Source organism: Ictalurus punctatus, chromosome 8 (genome assembly GCF_001660625.3).
Source record: "Ictalurus punctatus breed USDA103 chromosome 8, Coco_2.0, whole genome shotgun sequence".
NCBI lineage: Eukaryota > Metazoa > Chordata > Actinopteri > Siluriformes > Ictaluridae > Ictalurus > Ictalurus punctatus.
In genome coordinates this window covers 11,939,864-11,958,723 of record NC_030423.2, presented here as the reverse complement: position 1 = coordinate 11,958,723, position 18,860 = coordinate 11,939,864, and the positions used below count along the sequence as shown (strand labels likewise).

General features: G+C 37.8%; 2 protein-coding genes across 2 annotated transcripts; one reads left to right on the top strand and one right to left on the bottom strand.

Moving 5' to 3' along the window:
- Positions 1–2,454: 2,454 nt before the first annotated feature.
- zic6 (zic family member 6) lies at positions 2,455–6,372 on the bottom strand. The gene is made up of 2 exons (XM_017473501.3): positions 5,252–6,372; positions 2,455–3,647 (listed from the first exon to the last, which is right to left on the bottom strand). Exons 1-2 carry the CDS (start codon positions 6,210–6,212, stop codon positions 3,064–3,066), a joined length of 1,545 nt encoding a protein of 514 aa, XP_017328990.1. The 5' UTR covers positions 6,213–6,372; the 3' UTR covers positions 2,455–3,063.
- A 7,046-nt stretch (positions 6,373–13,418) lies between these two features.
- zic3 (zic family member 3 heterotaxy 1 (odd-paired homolog, Drosophila)) lies at positions 13,419–18,131 on the top strand. Its single transcript, XM_017473502.3, has 3 exons — positions 13,419–14,425; positions 15,345–15,508; positions 15,813–18,131. The coding sequence occupies exons 1-3, from the start codon at positions 13,441–13,443 to the stop codon at positions 15,993–15,995; spliced, it is 1,332 nt and encodes a 443-aa protein (XP_017328991.1). The 5' UTR covers positions 13,419–13,440; the 3' UTR covers positions 15,996–18,131.
- The last annotated feature ends 729 nt before the right edge of the window (positions 18,132–18,860 follow it).

Here is an 18,860-nt window from a genome sequence, read left to right as displayed (position 1 = left end):
AAACAAAGCAACTCAAACTACAAATGAGAGAGATGCCCATTATGACTGATTGACAGAACTGGAAACAGATGGTTTAAACTACTGAATACTCTTTTATGTCTTTTTTTAACCTGGTGCTTATGGTAAGACACACGTATCAATTTAAGTGAACTGGGTAGGCTAGTCAGCTTCGTATTGTGTTCACTATGCATTTTTATGCTGACATGAGTATTGATGTGCCAAAAAATACATACAGGCCTAGACATATTCTATTCTTATACGCAGAAGGCCAGTAGCAAAAGGTAAGGCTGAATTATCCACAAGAATAAAAAAAAAGTATGCACACATTAAACTAAAAATAATAATAATAATAATAATAATAATAATAATAATAATAATAATAATAATAATAATAATAATAATCATTTTTAAAAAGATATCATTCTCCACCACCATTATCAAAACATCATTTGAGGGAATATGTTTTGGAAGAATGGTGTCCTATCCCTCCAGTTCCAGAGACGTTTTATGCCGTTTTTTCCTTTGTCATCCATGTGTATAATAATCTGTTTCATCGAGTCATTTGACAAACATGTATGCAAGTTCACATAATGTCAGGGTTTATTTCCACAGTAAACCAATATCCTGTGTTTTGAGGACTACAACTAAATGCAACAGGACTATGTCCAAAGATTCCTTATAGGACTTCTTACAGTTTACTAAATGCAGCTTTAAAAAGGCCTAAATTCTGTCCTAATTCCAAAGGGTCTCCGAATTCCTAATTCTGGTTTATAATATTAGCAACCATTAATGGCCAATTATGAATCTATTATATTATATTTAGGCCTCAGGACATAGATAAACGCCAGCATGGTCTTACACTTGCAAACTCGTAATTATGTACACAAGTCTATTTATAGGAAACATTATTCAGGCTAAGGTTAGAGTCATCATAGAGTTAGGGCTTGAGTTACCATTCGTACTTCTTGTTTCAAATCCAAAATGAAATCTAACCAATCACCGCCATTCGTTAGATTTCATACAAATTTCTCATTAATGGTTCATGAAAGCATAAATAAACTTAAAGTCTGAAAAATACACTTTTAGAGGAGCTCAATGTTGTCAAAGTCAGGAGAAACTCATGTGATTTCAGGAAAATAGGATGGGGACAGTTAACAAACACTTAATGCCTCACTTCCCAAAACTAAAACATTTGCATCTGTCTAAGGACAGTACATTTGATGTATTGAAATAATGATTGTGATTAACTACTATAATAAACAAACGAGGCAGAAATGAACATATTAGAATTAAACAGTCTATAGTGAACATAAAATGCCCATGTGAGTGAAGGAATATTTACCAAAGCATTTAAAAGCAGTTAAACCAACTTTACAGCTACTCATCCCCTCCAGTGTGTAATACTTGACTTTCACAACAGCTGATTCAAGCAATATGACAGAAATTTCTAAACTCATTTTTTATCTTTACAGAAAGTTAATATAAAAACACTGTTCCTACCAATTAATACATTAATCATAGATATGTGACTTAAATTTGTACAAGAACAAATTCATTGAAACACTTGGTTAATTACTTAATGAGTGGAGCATATAAAACCAGCTCATTTTAAGCTCTAATAACCAACCTAGTAACTATTTAGTGCAGCACATTCATAGACAATTTACAGTCGATTAACCATATTAAAGCTGGGCTGATGTCTTAAACTACACTAGATGTGGTAGTTACAGTTTCCCTAGACAATGCACTTTCCTGTCCAGTGAACCCAAGGTGTACATGAATCAGTGAGGCAGGATTTCCTTTTCAGAACCTGTTATAGATCATCGAGGATGATCTCTGAGCATTTTATTATTCTTGAAGATATAGGCTACGGTTTGTAATAAGAAACTACTACAGCAAACATATTCTGACTTTTAGTATCAGATGATGGAGGTGTTTAGAAACATTTTTTAGGTTCATAGTATGCAATTAGTTCAAACTTCTCTTTTGATCAAAAAGTTTAACTGATTGCTACTATCAGAAATACCTGGTTTACATGAGATGCTAATTCATGTCAAAGAAATGTTCCATGAAATGTATGAATCTTGACATCAACACTACTACATTTTCTTTACAAATGAGTGAATTTAATCATACTCAACCTGATCAATGGTAATAAAGACACTTTAATTTTGAATATTGAATGCACAATTCAAATCGTACAGTAGACTATACACAGTAGATAGTGGATATATATATATATATATATATATATATATATATATATATATATATATATATATATATATATACACATACATACATATATATATATATATACATACATACATATATATATATATATATATATATATATATATATATATATATATATATATATACATACATACATATATATATAAATATATATATAGAGAGAGAGAGACCACATATACAAAGGGAAGGCAAGCAAAGGCCTTGTGGTAGTATACAGCTTCTCATCTCTGAAAATGAACACAAGCTGAATATTCTCGCAACAAGAAAGCAAAAACTCAGCCACTTGGAGTTTAGGACAATAATATTTCTTTCCCTTGGAAATGTGCGTTAATTGACATTGGTGGGGTCTACAAGCAAGCACCTGTGTTACCAAAGATGATTCCGAAAACACAGAATTAAAAGAGTAAAATGTTCTTATTGTAGGCCTCAGCATCTTCCCACATGATCCTGTCTCTGATTAAAATGTGTTCAAATTATGTAGTTATGTATTTTTTATTTTATCATTTCTATATACAGAAACATACACGGATGACCAATGAATTGTATGTTGGTCGTAAGTGTATTTTCAGGTAAGGAATCTCACCAGCACAATGTATTTTATAGCATATTTTCAGTTAAAGAATATCACCAGGACAATAACATCAGCTCTCAGCCATAAACTGTTTAGCCAAATCATAAATAGGACATCCAGACATCGAGAAATGTATCGAGAAAATTCAAAAATCGTTTCAAAATGAAAAGTTTAAATTACACAACATGTCCTGTGCTCTCTTCATTACCTCTCCATGCCGCCATTATGAACACTCTTTAATCACTGTTACACGGCTTAGACGAGAAAGGCTGGGCGCCGCTGTGACACGTGTACCAGCCGTTTACAATGCTTTTTTGGAAAGGTGAATTTGATGCAAAATTCCTGTGACTAGGGGCAAAAGTGGCACTTGCTTGGCTACACGCGTACTGCGCAGTTTCGCCTCTGTAACTGCCCCGGTGGAGCAACAGAGGATCCAAAAGGGACTGCGGCCTGTGCGCCGTATAGTCCAAACTGCTGTCAAAAGTGTGATGAAAGCGTGACCTCAGAGTCTCGGGGGAGTCCTGAGAGGGGGCAGGCGGCAAGGGTCGCGTCACCGCCGCAGGGGATGATGGGACTTGCTCTCCCGCCACCTCGGGAGACTCAGGTTCACCGTCCTCGCCCGGCTTGGCCGTGTCGGCCTTGCAATGGAGCTTCATGTGTTTGCGCAGTGAGCTCGGGTGCGTGTAACATTTCTCACAGCCTCTGACCTTGCACATGTACGGCTTGTCGCTCGAGTGGACGTGTGAATGCTTCTTCCGGTCGCTGCTGTTTGCAAACCGCCGGTTGCAGCCCTCGAACTCGCATTTGAACGGTTTCTCACCTAAAGGAGGGGAAAAATGAACCTCAAGTTATGGGTGAGGTCAAGGCACTCTTCATCGCGTCTGAGTGCTGTACAAACGGGCTGAAGAATCATTTGGGCAGGATTATTAGTTCAATCAAACTGTAAGGCTATTCCTCATAAAGTCTTCACTGCGCGCCGAGAACATGGAGTGTGTTTGGGTCTCTTCTTCCAAGACTAACAAGTAGACCTATAACCAAACAGCGGAAGTGATTCATTCAAATTCTGTGGTGACCATAGCTTACAGCATTAGAAATAAGTGGAAAATGACGACTGTTTATTTCCCTTTAATTAATATATATATATATATATATATATATATATATATATATATATATATATATATATATATATATATATATATATATATATATTTACAACATATCTCTAAGTTGGCTGGCAGAATTTTTGGACGTAACACAGATCTGATGGAAAAGAGAGAAAATTCAAACTCAGTTACACCAATTTCCTTCTGTTTCAGCTTCTCGGCGTACAATGACCTTAAATAAAATGTCAAAGTTATTTCAGTCTGTATTTTCGATCGCTTTTTATTATCGTTTGAAATGTGGAAGTATAGCTCAGACTGACTCTGTACTCTAAAGGAAATGAACGTGACATTCATTCACTTACAGGCTGCAGGGGAAAGACGAAGGCTATCTTGATATCATTATATTCATTCAACGCATATGAACCACAATAACAAAAAGATGTTGGTGCATGTATTGTTTATTTAACAAATATTATTGCTAAATAGGGTAGGCCGGCGCATCTAAAAATGTAAGGTTAAATAAATTTTATGACGTCAGTTCTAGGTGAGGCCCACTGGATTGCTGAGTTTGAAGCATGCTGCGACCGCGCATTCAGTCCTACTGGGGCTTCAGCTGGCCACCGCGTCAGCGTTACGTCACACCTCTCCGGTGTCCCAGGCTTTATTTATTTATTTCACTGCCATAATGAGAAGCACCCAAACAACTGGCTCTAACAACTGATTTTTAATTTTTTATTTAATTTTTTTTTTTTTTACCACCGATACTGCTTTAACTACATTATCAACTGTTCGGATTTAATAGAGATAACAACAACCTAATATTGAGTAACAACATATATTTAACGAGCGCACATTTTTAATGATTAAAGAAATGGGACACAGAACTTAAGAAAAAGTGCTAAGTAACTTCGTTTGGTGGAAAATAATGGGCTAACAAGATAACAATCATAGATTGAATAAAGCATTCTCCTATATAAAGTTAATAAATTATTTGGTATAAGGTTCATCGATAGCCTACTAAAATATTCATTGATTAAATTAATCGTTAATGACCAATATCTTAAGCAACAGAACTAGAACATTTTGTATATAAAAGTAGGACACGTAGCTAAAATTAGAACTTATAAATACTTTGTAAATTATAAATAATATAAATCATTTCTAAAATGTATATATTTCTTATAAGGATGTGTTTTCTGGCAACACGATGATATTTTATAAACATAAAAAACAAAGTAATTAGAGTTTTTATTATTATTATTATTATTATTATTATTATTATTATTATTATTATTATTATTATTATTATTTCACCAACCTGTGTGGGTTCTCTTGTGAATCTTGAGGTTTTCGGATCTGGCGAAAACTTTTTCACATCCGTGAAAGGGGCAGGGAAAGGGTTTTTCTCCCGTGTGCACTCTGACGTGATTGACCAGCTTGTACTTGGCTTTAAATGGTTTTCTGTCCCTGGGACAATTCTCCCAGTGGCACACATAGTCAGAATGCTCAGGTCCCCCGACATGCTCAATCGTCACATGAGTGACAAGTTCATACATAGTCCCAAAAGTCCTGGAACATGGCAGCTTGCCAGCGCCTTCTTGGCCGTCACTCCACTTGCACACCAACTCGTGCGTTAAAGTCTGTCTGGAGCACCTGAGGAATGCATCGCCCCCTCCTCGCTGCATGGCCATGTTCAGGGGCTTATACAGCCCCAAAAACTGAGTAACAAGCTGTTGGCTGTTGACCCGAGGGCCGCTGTGTGTTTGTCCGTATGGATGTGCCCTTGAGATGAGATCTCCTGGAAGCCCCAGCATCACCTGGCCATTCAGGTCTCGGTTGGCATCAACAGAGCTGTGGGCCTGCTCAGGATAGGTGGTGAAGAAAGCATGGCTTCGGCCATCCCTGTAGCCATGGAGGTCACGGTACCTTCCAATAGCGCCATGTTGGTTAGGTCTTGGTGCCAGCTGGTCTGTGACTGGTGGCATGCCTGGTCCTGACAGATTTGTCCCAATGATAATGCCCCTAGGGCTGGCGTCTAGGCGATGGCTGGTGTATCCCGTGTCTGGAAAGTGAGGCATCGAGTGGTCCACATATGCGGTGGCCCTGGTATCAGGGTAGTCTAGCAAATTGTGCGAGGGGCAGAGTTTTAAGGAAGTGCCAGTGGGGTGCCCCATGTGCTCCCCTGCCAAAGGTGGCAGCACCACACTGGGTTCAGTATTGCTCTCTCCAGGGTTTACGCAAGACAGAGGGCAGCCACTAAACCTTGAAAGGGTTGTCATGATTTTTGTTGCTGTTGTTGTTGTTGTTGTAAGTATGCAACCGCTCAAGATTTACCGACTAACTGTGTCCCCATTGCACCTCCATGTATCATCTGCACGTGCCGGTTTTGGCCGTCAACCTCGCGGTCCCATGAAGCGGACGCAAGTTCGTGAAAGTTGGTGCGCGTCCCATGCCGTTCACTTCACCCTCTTGATTTGTGGCAATAACCGTGGTAGTAAAATGCTCCGAACCAGGCCGGGCTGCAATATAAAAGCACAGCGGGCAAACCTGGTTTTGAAAAAAGGGCGTTCAGGGATTGGTCGGAATGCCCGATGATTGACAGCGACTGGGTTTGTTTTAAAAGGGACACGCAGGCGTTTCACCGCACGACTCCGTTTTCAATCTTGCAGTAAAAATGCTTTGATATATGCCGCTTTTGCTCGGACAAATACTGTTGGCTCTTTCAGCTTCAGAGCGTCAGATTTCAACTCACAAAAACATCTCAGGGTGGAACTGAGACATTCAACTCAGTCGGGCTTGTGTTAAGATTTCGGACCATAATAAGCATTTTCGACAATACCGCAAAAGCGAAATTAAAATGGTCGGTGATTATTCACTTTTTCCATATAATGTACTCTTCACTCTCCTTCGTGCATGTAGGCAAAGGTTCTGCGCAGAAATACGCTCTGGATATACCTAAAACCATTATTAAATGTTAAATAGACCTCGTCCTATATGATTAGCCTAAATATACCTAAAATCCTTAAAACAAGCAATCGGTTAAGTGAAAACGTTAGAAGTAAACTATACTTGGCATAGGTTCATAACAAGCGACAATATAATGACACTTATTTTATTTCCAGGTGGTTTTTCAATACTGAGAGCGGAACTCAGAGGGTTTGGACATATTGCCTTGGATTTTTTTCAAATCACAACGCGCCAGTGACGTCACAAAAACGGTGACATCGACGAGACTTTGCCGTTTCCCATCGGGAAATATAGACAAAACATCAACCTAATTAATTATGATTTATCTTTAAGGGAGACTGGTTTCATATCACAAAAATCGCTAGTAAAAGCGATCTTACATAGGCCTAAATAACCGGATTCATCATCTCAGTAGGTGACAGTTTGCAGTAAAACACTACACACTAAAGATTTTTGACAAATAAGGCTCCTGAAACGCCCCCGTAACATTGATCATGCCAGGAATAACATTTAGTCATCTGATTTAGTCAGAGTGCGCACCGATACGCTCTGTGTGTGTGTGTGTGTGTGTGTGTGCGTGCGTGTGTGTGTGTGCGTGCGTGCGTGCGTGCGTGTGTGTGTGTGTGTGCGTGCGTGCGTGCGTGTGTGTGTGTGTGTGTGCGTGTGTGTGTGTGTGCGTGTGTGTGTGTGTGTGTGTGTGTGTGTGTGCGTTCCCCCAGTCAGTTTAAACCAGCAGTCCGTCGAAGGCAAGGCTTGGAATAACAGTGTTTTCAGCTATTTAAAGGGGGGCCGTATTTTTTTTCCACTGTAACTGCAAAGTGTATGGCTATTCATAAATCCCTCACTTCTATCATCATCATCATCATCCTTCACCCCACCTCTCCACTTGTGTATTACTTTAAATAAACTACAAATAAAATTATTTATGCTAATCTAATAGGGCTACATGTTGTCTCAAGTCACGTAGGCTATATAGGGCTATTTCAGGTTCTCGAGTAACGCAGTTTATTTGCAGATAACTAAAGTGATTAGTATACAATTTGACCTGCAAGAATTAAAGTAGTAAGCGGGAAATGATTTTTCTGATTGTAACAGGCCTTTTTCCAACGTTGGTTGGGCGACAAGAAACTATGAACAAGCCTAAAGATTAAATGTTTCGTTTAAAAAAAAAAAAAAAAAAAACATCACGCAGTTTTGATAAAGTATTTCACTTTTTTTATTTTACACATTTTTTGTCTAGAAGCAAATAATCCTAGGATGTATAGCTAAGAATAAAAATATATATTTTGTCTGTATAAAAATCACTGCAAGTGTGTTATTACTGCCTAAGGTTTACAAAGAGCGCGTTAAATAAAAGATAGATAGATAGATAGATAGATAGATAGATAGATAGATAGATAGATAGATAGATAGATAGTGAATGTAACAGTTTCAGTTATTTGTTTTCTGCTATGAGGGTTGGATATGGTTATGACGCATCACCTCTGAGACAGTCTAATTTATTGCATCTTACATAGATCGTTTTTTTCGTATTCTGTGTTCGGACAGGTTCATGAGGTGTCTTAATGACATGACAGAGAGATTAAGCGGTATGTGGATTTTTACTCTAAATTAATCCTCTTGCAGTATGGCTGCAATTAACATATTTTGAGAGAACTGATTATGACGAAACTGCATAATAATAATAATAATAATAATAATAATAATAATAATAATAATAATAATAATAATAACTACCTATATAGAAACGTTATAATAACACTTTGGTCACCCATCAACACTTGACTTATTTTACACTTGTCAGATGCGTTGTTTGCGCTTGTGTGGTTGTTTGTTTTGTTTTGTTTTGTTTTGTTTTTCTTTTTGTTTTATTTTGTTTGTTTGTTTGTTTGTTTTTTAGTTGTTCGTCACTGAATGTTGCTTATTCGCAGCATTAACGCAGCTTTTACTTATACCCATGAACATTAAACTGAAAAGTCGTCCAAGCCCAGATACAATAGTGTTGTGAACATGTAGTATATGCATGTGTATCATATTTCTACTGTGTATGTATGAAAGAGGAAGAATGTGAATATAAGGTGATTGTATATTAATTGATGAAAGCTAAATAACTGCAATAATTTAAATAATAAGTAGGCTATGCGTTTGGATTAATTAAGATCCAACGCGTGTTTTACCTATCATGTTCAAGTAATATCTTAAACTTTGATCCTTTATCCATTCGTATAAACTTTATAACTTTCTAAACTACACGCATTTACCGCGTAGTGCGCATTCAGATGAATTAGCGCAGATTGCCTAGTAGCGTTTTGCGCGTTATGTGAGAGAGCGTAGTATCTGTGTGAGTTCCACCTGTTCCGCCATATAAAATATTACAACGTATCCCCTTATGTGTGAGATGTATATTAGACTATACGTTCACAGCACGTATCAATTTTAAACAGGTCTGTTTGGGAGAAGACAAGCATGGAAGTATCATTAGCCTTTTCCAAAGAAAATATTTATTTCGCTTCCATCGAAGATAGCAAATGAGTGATGGCTCACATGAAGCCGTGGAGTGGTGGAGATTAAATTAACTGAATCTGGCGACCTGAGCATACAACTTAATCTTGACGAGAATATTAAGCGTGATACAGTTAAGCTAATCTTGTCCCAAACCTGTAAAGCCACAAGCATTATATATGGACTATTTTGGCCAAGGTCCCAAAAAGGGCCGCTTTTTGGCCCACAGTGCGCTTGCCATTGCCATGACTGCCATGATCCATGAGTGCCTTAAACTCAAACATATTTGCCTCAGAATTGTCTCTATCATACGCCTGTGGATGTACAGTAGTCTGTAAATGTAAAAATGAGGGAGCAAACTAGAAGGTTATATTCTTATCTGCAAGCATCTTAGCTGCAAAAAGGTGACAACCGGGCGTGTCATAACTATTTAGACTAATGTAGCACGTGTCCTCTCACCTTTTGAACCCTGTAATGATTAGTAGCAGTTTATTTTGTATATAACAATTCAGTTGCAATAGCACAGTAGATAGGCCGTTGATCTTCTCCAAAAATGAGACATAGCTACAGAACCAACGCAGAACACGACACCGTACCCCCAGCTCATACCCAAATATATGGTATTGAAAACGAATTATGTCTTATAACGGTTTCTAACCAAGTAACCAGTAAGCAGGTATTATTGTGAGTATCCTAATTGGGGATCTCATAGTGTGCACATTTAAACTAATACAGATTAGGTCTGTCTATCAAATCTATACTTTGTTGATGCAGTGTTAATTTTCATTTGTGGGCTGTTGCTATTAGTTTAGGTAGCCGATATGTTCTCAGGAAGATTAGCTTGTTAACTAGCGAGCTAAATGACCGCTTTTCCTCCTGGGTAGGCTAGAATGACTGCTGTAGTTCAAAATCATCTGCTAAAAATTAATGCTGTAGTTTTGGGGGTCATGCTAATGATTAGCAGTTAGCGTTTTAGCGTATAGTTACAGGAATTGCTGGAGCAGTGGATGTGAAAAGTTATATTACTAACTAGAAACTATTTTAAGATGAGAAGTTTTCGTTTAGCAAAGAGCGACTATAGGCCAAATGTTAAATCAAGATTATCAAGCTAAATGAACGAGCGAGAAAGGTCAATATCAATTCAAACATTTGGTGAGCAATCAGTTAAGCGATAGTCTCTGAAAACAACACGAGCACAGTTAATTAATTGGTAAAGTAAATAAATCAAAGGGAAAAGTAAATAGGAACAACTTAAACCTGACCTATTTCATTGACGGATTTGAACGATAGAGTATTAAATAGGCTATGGCTACAAGCAGTACCTAGTAAGCTATCGTCTTATGCGCAATAATAATAATTGTGCATAAGACGATATACATGATCTGAGGAAAAGGGAGCCCCAGGCCACAATATTAATATACACAAATAACATTTCAACAGACAGCAATAATAATAATAATAATAATAATAATAATAATAATAATAATAATAATAATAATAATAAGGAGAAGAAGAAGAAGAAAATCTTATATAATTTCTTCAATAAAATGTAGCTTTTTGTTTATTATAATAATAAAGTATATTATTATTATTATTATTATTATCATTATTATTTGAAAAAGAAGAAGAAGAAAAGGTGCAAGAAAATATTTTTACACTGCGTTTAAAGTTGATTTTATTTTATTTTTAAATCTCACATGAGCAATATAAGAAACTTATTAAATATATCACAGTTTGCTATAATTGGGGAATACATTTAAAACTGATGAGAATGAGGCTTATTTGCTTTGCATTTATATAGAGAGTACACGTTCGTGATGAAAATGAGGTAAGAAAATATGACAGTACAAGCCAATATAATAACCAGTAACGTGAAGGGAAAGTTACTGTCTGTCACTATAAATCTGTGTGTGTGTGTGTGTGTGTGTGTGTGTGTGTGTGTGTGTGAGAGAGAGAGAGAGAGAGAGAGAGAGAGAGAGAGAGAGAGAGAGAGAGGAGGAGGAGGAGGGGTTTATGAGAGATTAACTGAACGGAAGGAGGATGGTGTGCTAGCTATATTGATATAGGCACAGGATGTACTTACTTTAGCCTATATATGCCTATATAAATAATCATTTACTAACACTAATAATAAATTATCAGAGCATTTTTATCATTATTTTTATTTTAAATTACAACCGAGCCTAACATTTCCTCTGAAGGTGCAATATTTGTAGCCTATATTAGGTGCAATATTTGCATATTAGGATGGTAACTGTGTTGTGTTGTGTTGCTCAAGATGTGTGTTGAACGTATCGTGCTGTGACTAAACACCACGAAAAACTCCTAATACATGTAAACGTATGCTGTATAAAATGATGCTGATTTTATTTAAATTACAATTATACAATATATAAGACCCTAGTTTCTTTTTAACAAATACCTTTCGATAATGTTATACTTAGGGGACTGAACACACATCTCTACATATTAACTACACATAACTTTCACTTCTTCCACAATATCACAAAAAAAAAAAAGACTCACCTTCAAATCAAATTTGGTTACTCTGTTCTTTCTTGAAACGTATGTTGCGTGCGAATAGACGGAGAACTACAGCAGAATGAGAGACTGATTTGAAGATTTTTCTTTTTAAAGCTCTCTAAAATACAAAAATGTGAGCTGCTTTTGGAGACAGACTGGGGGGAGAGAGAATGTGAAAAGGCTTGGCGTTATAAAGCGCTGCTTGAAGCACTCAACGCGTCTCTGAACTTGATCAGATTTTGTGTCCTGCAGCGTGTCAGCAGCAACCCTGTGAAACTCGCTGAATAGCACGGTTTTCTGGCAGAGCAAAAAAAAAAATCTCCGTACATATTACAATTACTGCCATCTTTCTTTCTGTCTTTTTTCCTGTCCTACAGCCTGTGCTGCTTAAGTCGCCCTTTTCCCATGCGTCTCCAAGAAAGGCAAAATACGGAACACTGCCAGAACGTAACTAAATGTCAGAGAGGTAGGTAGATAGATAGATAGATAGATAGATAGATAGATAGATAGATAGATAGATAGATAGATAGATAGATAGTCCAAATACTGCCCAAATACAACTAGTTATATTGAATCTGATAAATAAATAAATACATACATACATGCATACATACATACATACACTTTAGCCCACAGTTAAAATAAACTGAAATTTAAAATAAAATAAAATAAAATAAAAATGCGTATTAACTGCCATTTACTAGATTGTTATTCTATGGGGGGGGGGGGGGGTACTTGTCAAAGTAGTGAGGCTATATTTGGTTGTCAGTGAATATTGAGTGTGTAAACTCCTTAAAAACTTTTGTAAGGGTAAAAACTAGTTAAAGCTTAACCTGTAAACTCCACGTAACCGCCACACATTTCAAATTTGTGTTAAATTTGTGGTTGTATTAAAAGTGTTTCACATCCCAAACAAAACATCACCAAACATTGGAGCACTGTGTGTTTGGCGCGTTGAAAACTGGTAATAAAAAAATAAATGCTCCGAAAATGAACCGAAATAATGCTGCGCTGATTTACCTGCAAATAAAAGCAAAACTGACCAATCACATTTAACCGCTGAAACCAACCGCTATTTTCATTCCCAAACAGTGCCAATCAACCGCAATCTAACCAATGAACTTTTCCATGGTTGCCACGTGACCAAGAGGGAGTCGCGTTCTCATTGGATACCGTAGACCAGCCTCCCGAACTCATTTATGTGCAAGGAGTGAGTGATTGACTTTATCAGTCCAAGGACATCATTCATCTGCAAAGGGGGGGAAGTTTGATCCTCTTTCTCACGGATCCCACTAACGGGACTTTCTCACCCCCTGCTCCGAGCCTGGGACTATTATCTGGCGTTTTCGTTATTTTTAACGTGACGTATTTAGTTTATTAGGTGTTCTATGTTAGTTTAGGCGACAGTTTTGGTTTTACCGCGAGCGTGATTTAACTTTATTCTGCTAAACCTGGGGTTTCAAATCTCCATCCCTCTTCATCTTCGTTTAATTTTGTTGGCCGAGCCCCATCACTATGCTCCTCGATAGTGGTCCCCAGTTTCCGTCGCTTGGAGTTGGAGGCTTCGGAACGCCGAGACACCATGAGCTCGGGAATCGAGAGCCCGGACTGGGGCTCAATCCCTTCGCGGACTCGTCCCATTCAGCTGCGTTTAAAATTAGCTCTGTTACACACGATATTGCCCCAAGCCAGACATCGGCTTTCACCCCGCAAGCTACCGGATATGCAGCTGCGCTCGGACACCACCATCACGGAGGGCAGGTCGGTTCTTACGGTGGAGGCGCGTTCAACTCCACGCGAGATTTCTTGTTCCGAAACCGGAGCGACTCGACGGCTACAAGCGCGCAGCACGGGATCTTCGCCGCTTCTGCAGGGAGTCTCCACGCACCCCCTGGAATCTCGGACAACCCGGGCCACCTTCTGTTCCCAGGACTTCACGAGCAAAGCGTGAGCCATACTTCTCCCGGAGGACACGTAGTGAATGGACAAATGCACATTGGTTTGCGTGGGGACCTTTTCGGGCGGCCGGATCCGTATCGCCCTGTTCCGAGTCCGCGCGCGGATCCGTACGGCGCCGCTCCGCTCCACAATTACAATCACCCTATCAACATGAACGTGGGGATGAACGTGCCCACGCACCATGGGCCAGGCGCATTCTTCCGCTACATGCGGCAACCCATAAAACAAGAGATGTCCTGCAAGTGGATAGATGAGAACCAAATAAACAGGCCCAAAAAAACTTGTGACAGAACTTTCAGCACCATGCACGAGATGGTGACGCATGTGTCCATGGAGCACGTCGGCGGGCCCGAGCAGAGCAACCATGTTTGCTACTGGGAAGACTGCCCAAGAGAAGGGAAATCATTTAAGGCCAAATACAAACTAGTGAACCACATCAGAGTGCACACCGGGGAGAAACCTTTCCCTTGTCCTTTCCCAGGTTGTGGGAAAATTTTTGCAAGATCAGAAAATTTAAAAATTCACAAGAGGACTCATACGGGTAGGTTTCCATTCTTCTTTATTCTGCTTAGACGAGTTACATTTTGAGATGTGCAAAAGGGGCTACATTATGTGAAAGTTCTGAGGGTTTCCCCCATTCATTCCTGGCACAACACTTCGGCCTACAAGGCCGCATTATTTTCGTCTTGAGAAGCGGAGTGAATTAATTGAAGACAATATTTAGGCTGAGCACCTGGGGGGACAAACATTACATATATATATATATATATATATATATATATATATATATATATATATATATATATATATATATATATATATTCTCCTTGTATACAGGAGCAGTGCTGAAATAATGTGCGTATATATGAAATAAGAATCTTATCATTCATAGGATAAAGCCGAAGGTGTTAAGCTGGCAGTGAATTTGTGAATGGTTGTTGCCTTGTTATTTGCACAGCTACTCCTGACGTTTGTTGCTGAAAGTTGTCAACAGAATGTCTGTTTGGTCAGTACATGAAAAGAAAAAAAAAACGTGCGAAGTAGACAAATTCTATTTAGTCTGATGGCCCCTGGATGGATATGTGTCAGAATCAATGACCCGTTACTTCTGAGAATCACACGCAATGTAAAGCAAGCTGTTGAAAATGGCTACAGTTGGCAATTAGATTACACCAGGTCCCTGTTTAGCTATGAGAAAATATTTTACAGCACCAACATTAATGTAAGTGTTACGCAATGTTAAAAACCAATTTAATTAGCCTAGGAAACAATTTTACTATGAATAATAAAAAATCGGGCTTCCGATGTGACAATACTTGGGTGTGAAAGCGATAGCCGGTTTACACTGATTGCATAGGCCTATTTACACGATGTAATTTGCTCGCCTTCGTGGGACATAAACAGCATCCTATAATGTGTAGGCTACACTTTGAAATTCCATTGTTTACTCTCTGTTTTAGGCGAGAAGCCGTTTAAGTGTGAGTTCGAGGGCTGCGACAGGCGCTTCGCGAACAGCAGCGACAGAAAAAAGCACATGCACGTGCATACTTCTGACAAGCCCTACATCTGCAAAGTATGCGACAAGTCCTACACGCACCCAAGCTCACTCAGGAAACACATGAAGGTAACTGACCACTGATCCTTCTATGAAATAGTATTCTGTGTAATAGCCTATTACTAGTTCAGATGATGAATCTGTTCTACTGTCTACCTTGCTAAATTAAATAGGCCTATACTGAGAACTGCATGTGTTTATACCTTATTGGCTTTATATTGGTCTTATATTCCTAATAGAGCTGTACGATTATGATATAACCGCAAATCTCAAGCCTAAATGAGTTATGCAGGTATATATGCAAGCTTTATGCAGGCACTTGTGCATTTATACCACTTTTATTTTTTTAAATAAATAAATGTTGTCCTCAAAGGTCCACGAGTCACAAGGTTCGGAGTCATCTCCAGCAGCCAGTTCCGGATACGAGTCGTCCACGCCGCCTGTGCTGGTTTCTACGAACTCAGAAGATCCTACCAAAACGCCTGAAACAACCGTGCAAAGCGCATCAGCACACAGCGACGCATTAGCGCCCAACTTCAACGAATGGTACGTTTGAAGATCTGAGTATAGACTCTTATTGCGGACCAAAAGGTTCAGGCAACCTTTAAAAACACAAAACACTATTCACACCACGGTGAACAAAATGACAGTGGAACAACACGAAGAACCGAGAGTTCGCCACAGCAGGCCTCGTCCGTTCTCAGGATCCAAAATTTGACTTTTATTCCGAGATCGAAGGAAAAAAAAAACAAAAAACAATAAATAGTTACACTTTCTATGAATAAAGAAAAAAAAATGATTTCGGTTTAGTTTTCAGATTACAGATAATTATTTTATTTTTAATTTTATGTATTTTATCAAAAGTTTATTTTGAAAATAAACAAAAACTGAAATAATATTTCACGGTGTTTTTATATCGCGCGACGTCCGTGTCGCCCTTTGATTGTTAAAACTTCAGACAGTCTTACGAAATGTGCCAAAGTCTTTGTCTTGAACTTGAACAAGAGCAGCAACAAGAAAAAGAAAATAAGTATATAGCCTAATCGTGAATGTATTTCCTTGTTTGATGGAGTCGAATCTGTTGTCCACGTCTGTTTTGAAATGGAGAAATGTAGTAGTACGATTGTTACCTTTGACTATGATATTGCCTTTTGTTAATAACAATGTAAATATATATCCATGATGCCATATTTATCGATTTGTAATTTAATTATCGGCAAAGAGCCGAATCTTAAATGATATTTATGGAAATGTTTTCTAACAAGATTGTACAGTGTTGAGTCAGACATTGACCAGCCTAACATTGAAACAAGGTCATAAACTCTAAAAGCTTCCTTCACGCGATTGTAACTTTTTTCTTTCTTTCTTTTTTTTTAACCAATAAACGTGTCTTATCTGGATCAAAAATATCAACTATGAATATAATGAATTAACTTTTTTTTTTCTAAAGTTTATAGTATTGTATAGACTATTCCAAGTACTTTGAGCTCTTAAGGGTACTGATAGAGCGAGCAAACAGGCAAAAAAAAAATCTTAAGTGACTGATAAATAGATATAAAGCGATAATTACTTTTTAGTTTATTTTTTAAACTCTTAGTAGGGAGTATACCACATTACCATAAGGAGCTACTAGGAACAAATTGGAGAGGCCCATTTGCCAGATATTCCCTGGCTCCTCACATTTCGATAAGATTCTCAGCTGTTATGCAACAGCATTTAGCTTTCATTCATTAACTTTTTTTTTTAACTCAAGTGTTCAAACACTAGATTCCCAGGGCAAAGCCCAGCTATTTGAGTCAATATAGTATTCCACTTTTGATGGTTACATACTAGATGGATGCTGTATTTTTATGTTTCCAGCAAGAACTGTCACAGCAGAGTAATCGCAAATAAAACTTTTTTTTTCATGTCTTCAGTTGGCATTGCATTAAATTTAGGCTAGTTCTTATGTGAATATAAAAGTGTTCGTCATGAGTACTGTCGTGTTACATATGGAGCAGTACACATTTGCTCGTTTTACGTGATTGACATTTCCAGTTGAATTATGTGTGGAACAACATTTTAGTCTTAAGAAGAAGAAAAAAAAAAGTGTTTAAAGGGAAATTTGTTTTGTTTAGTGGCGCCAAGAATTACAGCATTGCATTGTGTGTGTTTATAGGAATTAAATATTATGCATTCACAGATTTATTGTGCTTTCGACTTCAGACCACCAGCAGTACTTTTGAAAACAAACTGTATTAAATACAGGACCTTGCAAAGTACAGTGATGTATTGAATACTTTTATTTAAATAATGTAATATGTTTTATAAACTATTTTCTATACGTTAATTTAAAAAAAAAAAAAAAAAAAAAAAAACCTTTATTTCAGCTACCCTCTCTGTATCAGCCGTAAACTCAGCAAATCTTGAATGTGACGTTGTGACACCTGAAGACATTATTCCTGAAGAGCAAATGTATCACTAAATAAACTGTGACACTGCACCACAATCGGGGCAAGCAATGCGATTTCAAAGAGCCGATTAGTCATTTAGCAAACCATGAGAAACGTGTCATTTTCGAGCAGTCCTATTTCTTGTGGGTTTGTTTGTCTGACAAACTATAAATGATGGGAAAAATGTGAAGTTTTGAATAAGATTAAAACCCTTACAAAAATGTGACAAATGACTGCATTCATCTCTTCTTATATGATTTTTGTTTTATCAGATCGTAACAGATCTTACATCTTACTCTACAAGCCTTCCCTCTCCGTGTTTCGTCTGAGTGTGCAGTAGACTTGAACTTGGCAGTGAGTAAGACGCCATCTTAGCAGCTCGCTTCTTAAAGGGGTGGAACAAGTTTTGTTAGTCTGTCTACACAGCGTGCCGTTTTTAGTTTTCCTTTAACAGGACGCTAACAGAGAAGTGTAGAGATCATACCTAGACCTTTATATAGGTTATTTGGGAAACATTTAACAAGTTTCATTTAGAGCTGTAACGTTCTGGCACTGTGGCCTATGAGCAGTGTTTTCAGCAGAGATGCACGAGACCAAAGTGGAATAATAACAAACTCACATTGGTGGCAGTTTATTTAGCCTCCAATAGCATGCTGAATTAATGACCACTTCAAACACGCAGAATCAAGCTATTTCATCTCTAAACATGACATAACTTAATTGAATAGCCTAATAATCTGCAAAACATTAGGATGTAATTAATTGTGCCAAAGCATACTTTTTTGCCATTCACATGTAACATGAAAACAGGTAATAGTAAAAGTAGAGGTATCAATTAATTCCTTCTGTGTAGGATATTATTGTAACAACTTATTTTATGCAAACCACGCTCATGTCCCAGTATTAATCGTATTTAATATTCAGTACAATTACGTGTTCTCGTTCTCTCTCTCTCTCTCTCTCTCTCTCTCTCTCTCTCTCTCTTTCAA

Bases quoted from the DNA above. Each gene is read 5' to 3' on its own strand.
- zic3 (XM_017473502.3), top strand. From the start codon at position 13,441: ATGCTCCTCGATAGTGGTCCCCAGTTTCCGTCGCTTGGAGTTGGAGGC. The intron at 14,426-15,344 runs GTAGGTTTCCAT...TCTCTGTTTTAG, and splicing joins TCACAAGAGGACTCATACGG to GCGAGAAGCCGTTTAAGTGT. The intron at 15,509-15,812 runs GTAACTGACCAC...TTGTCCTCAAAG, and splicing joins CACTCAGGAAACACATGAAG to GTCCACGAGTCACAAGGTTC.
- zic6 (XM_017473501.3), bottom strand. From the start codon at position 6,212: ATGACAACCCTTTCAAGGTTTAGTGGCTGCCCTCTGTCTTGCGTAAAC. The intron at 3,648-5,251 runs GTTGGTGAAATA...CCCCTCCTTTAG, and splicing joins TCACAAGAGAACCCACACAG to GTGAGAAACCGTTCAAATGC.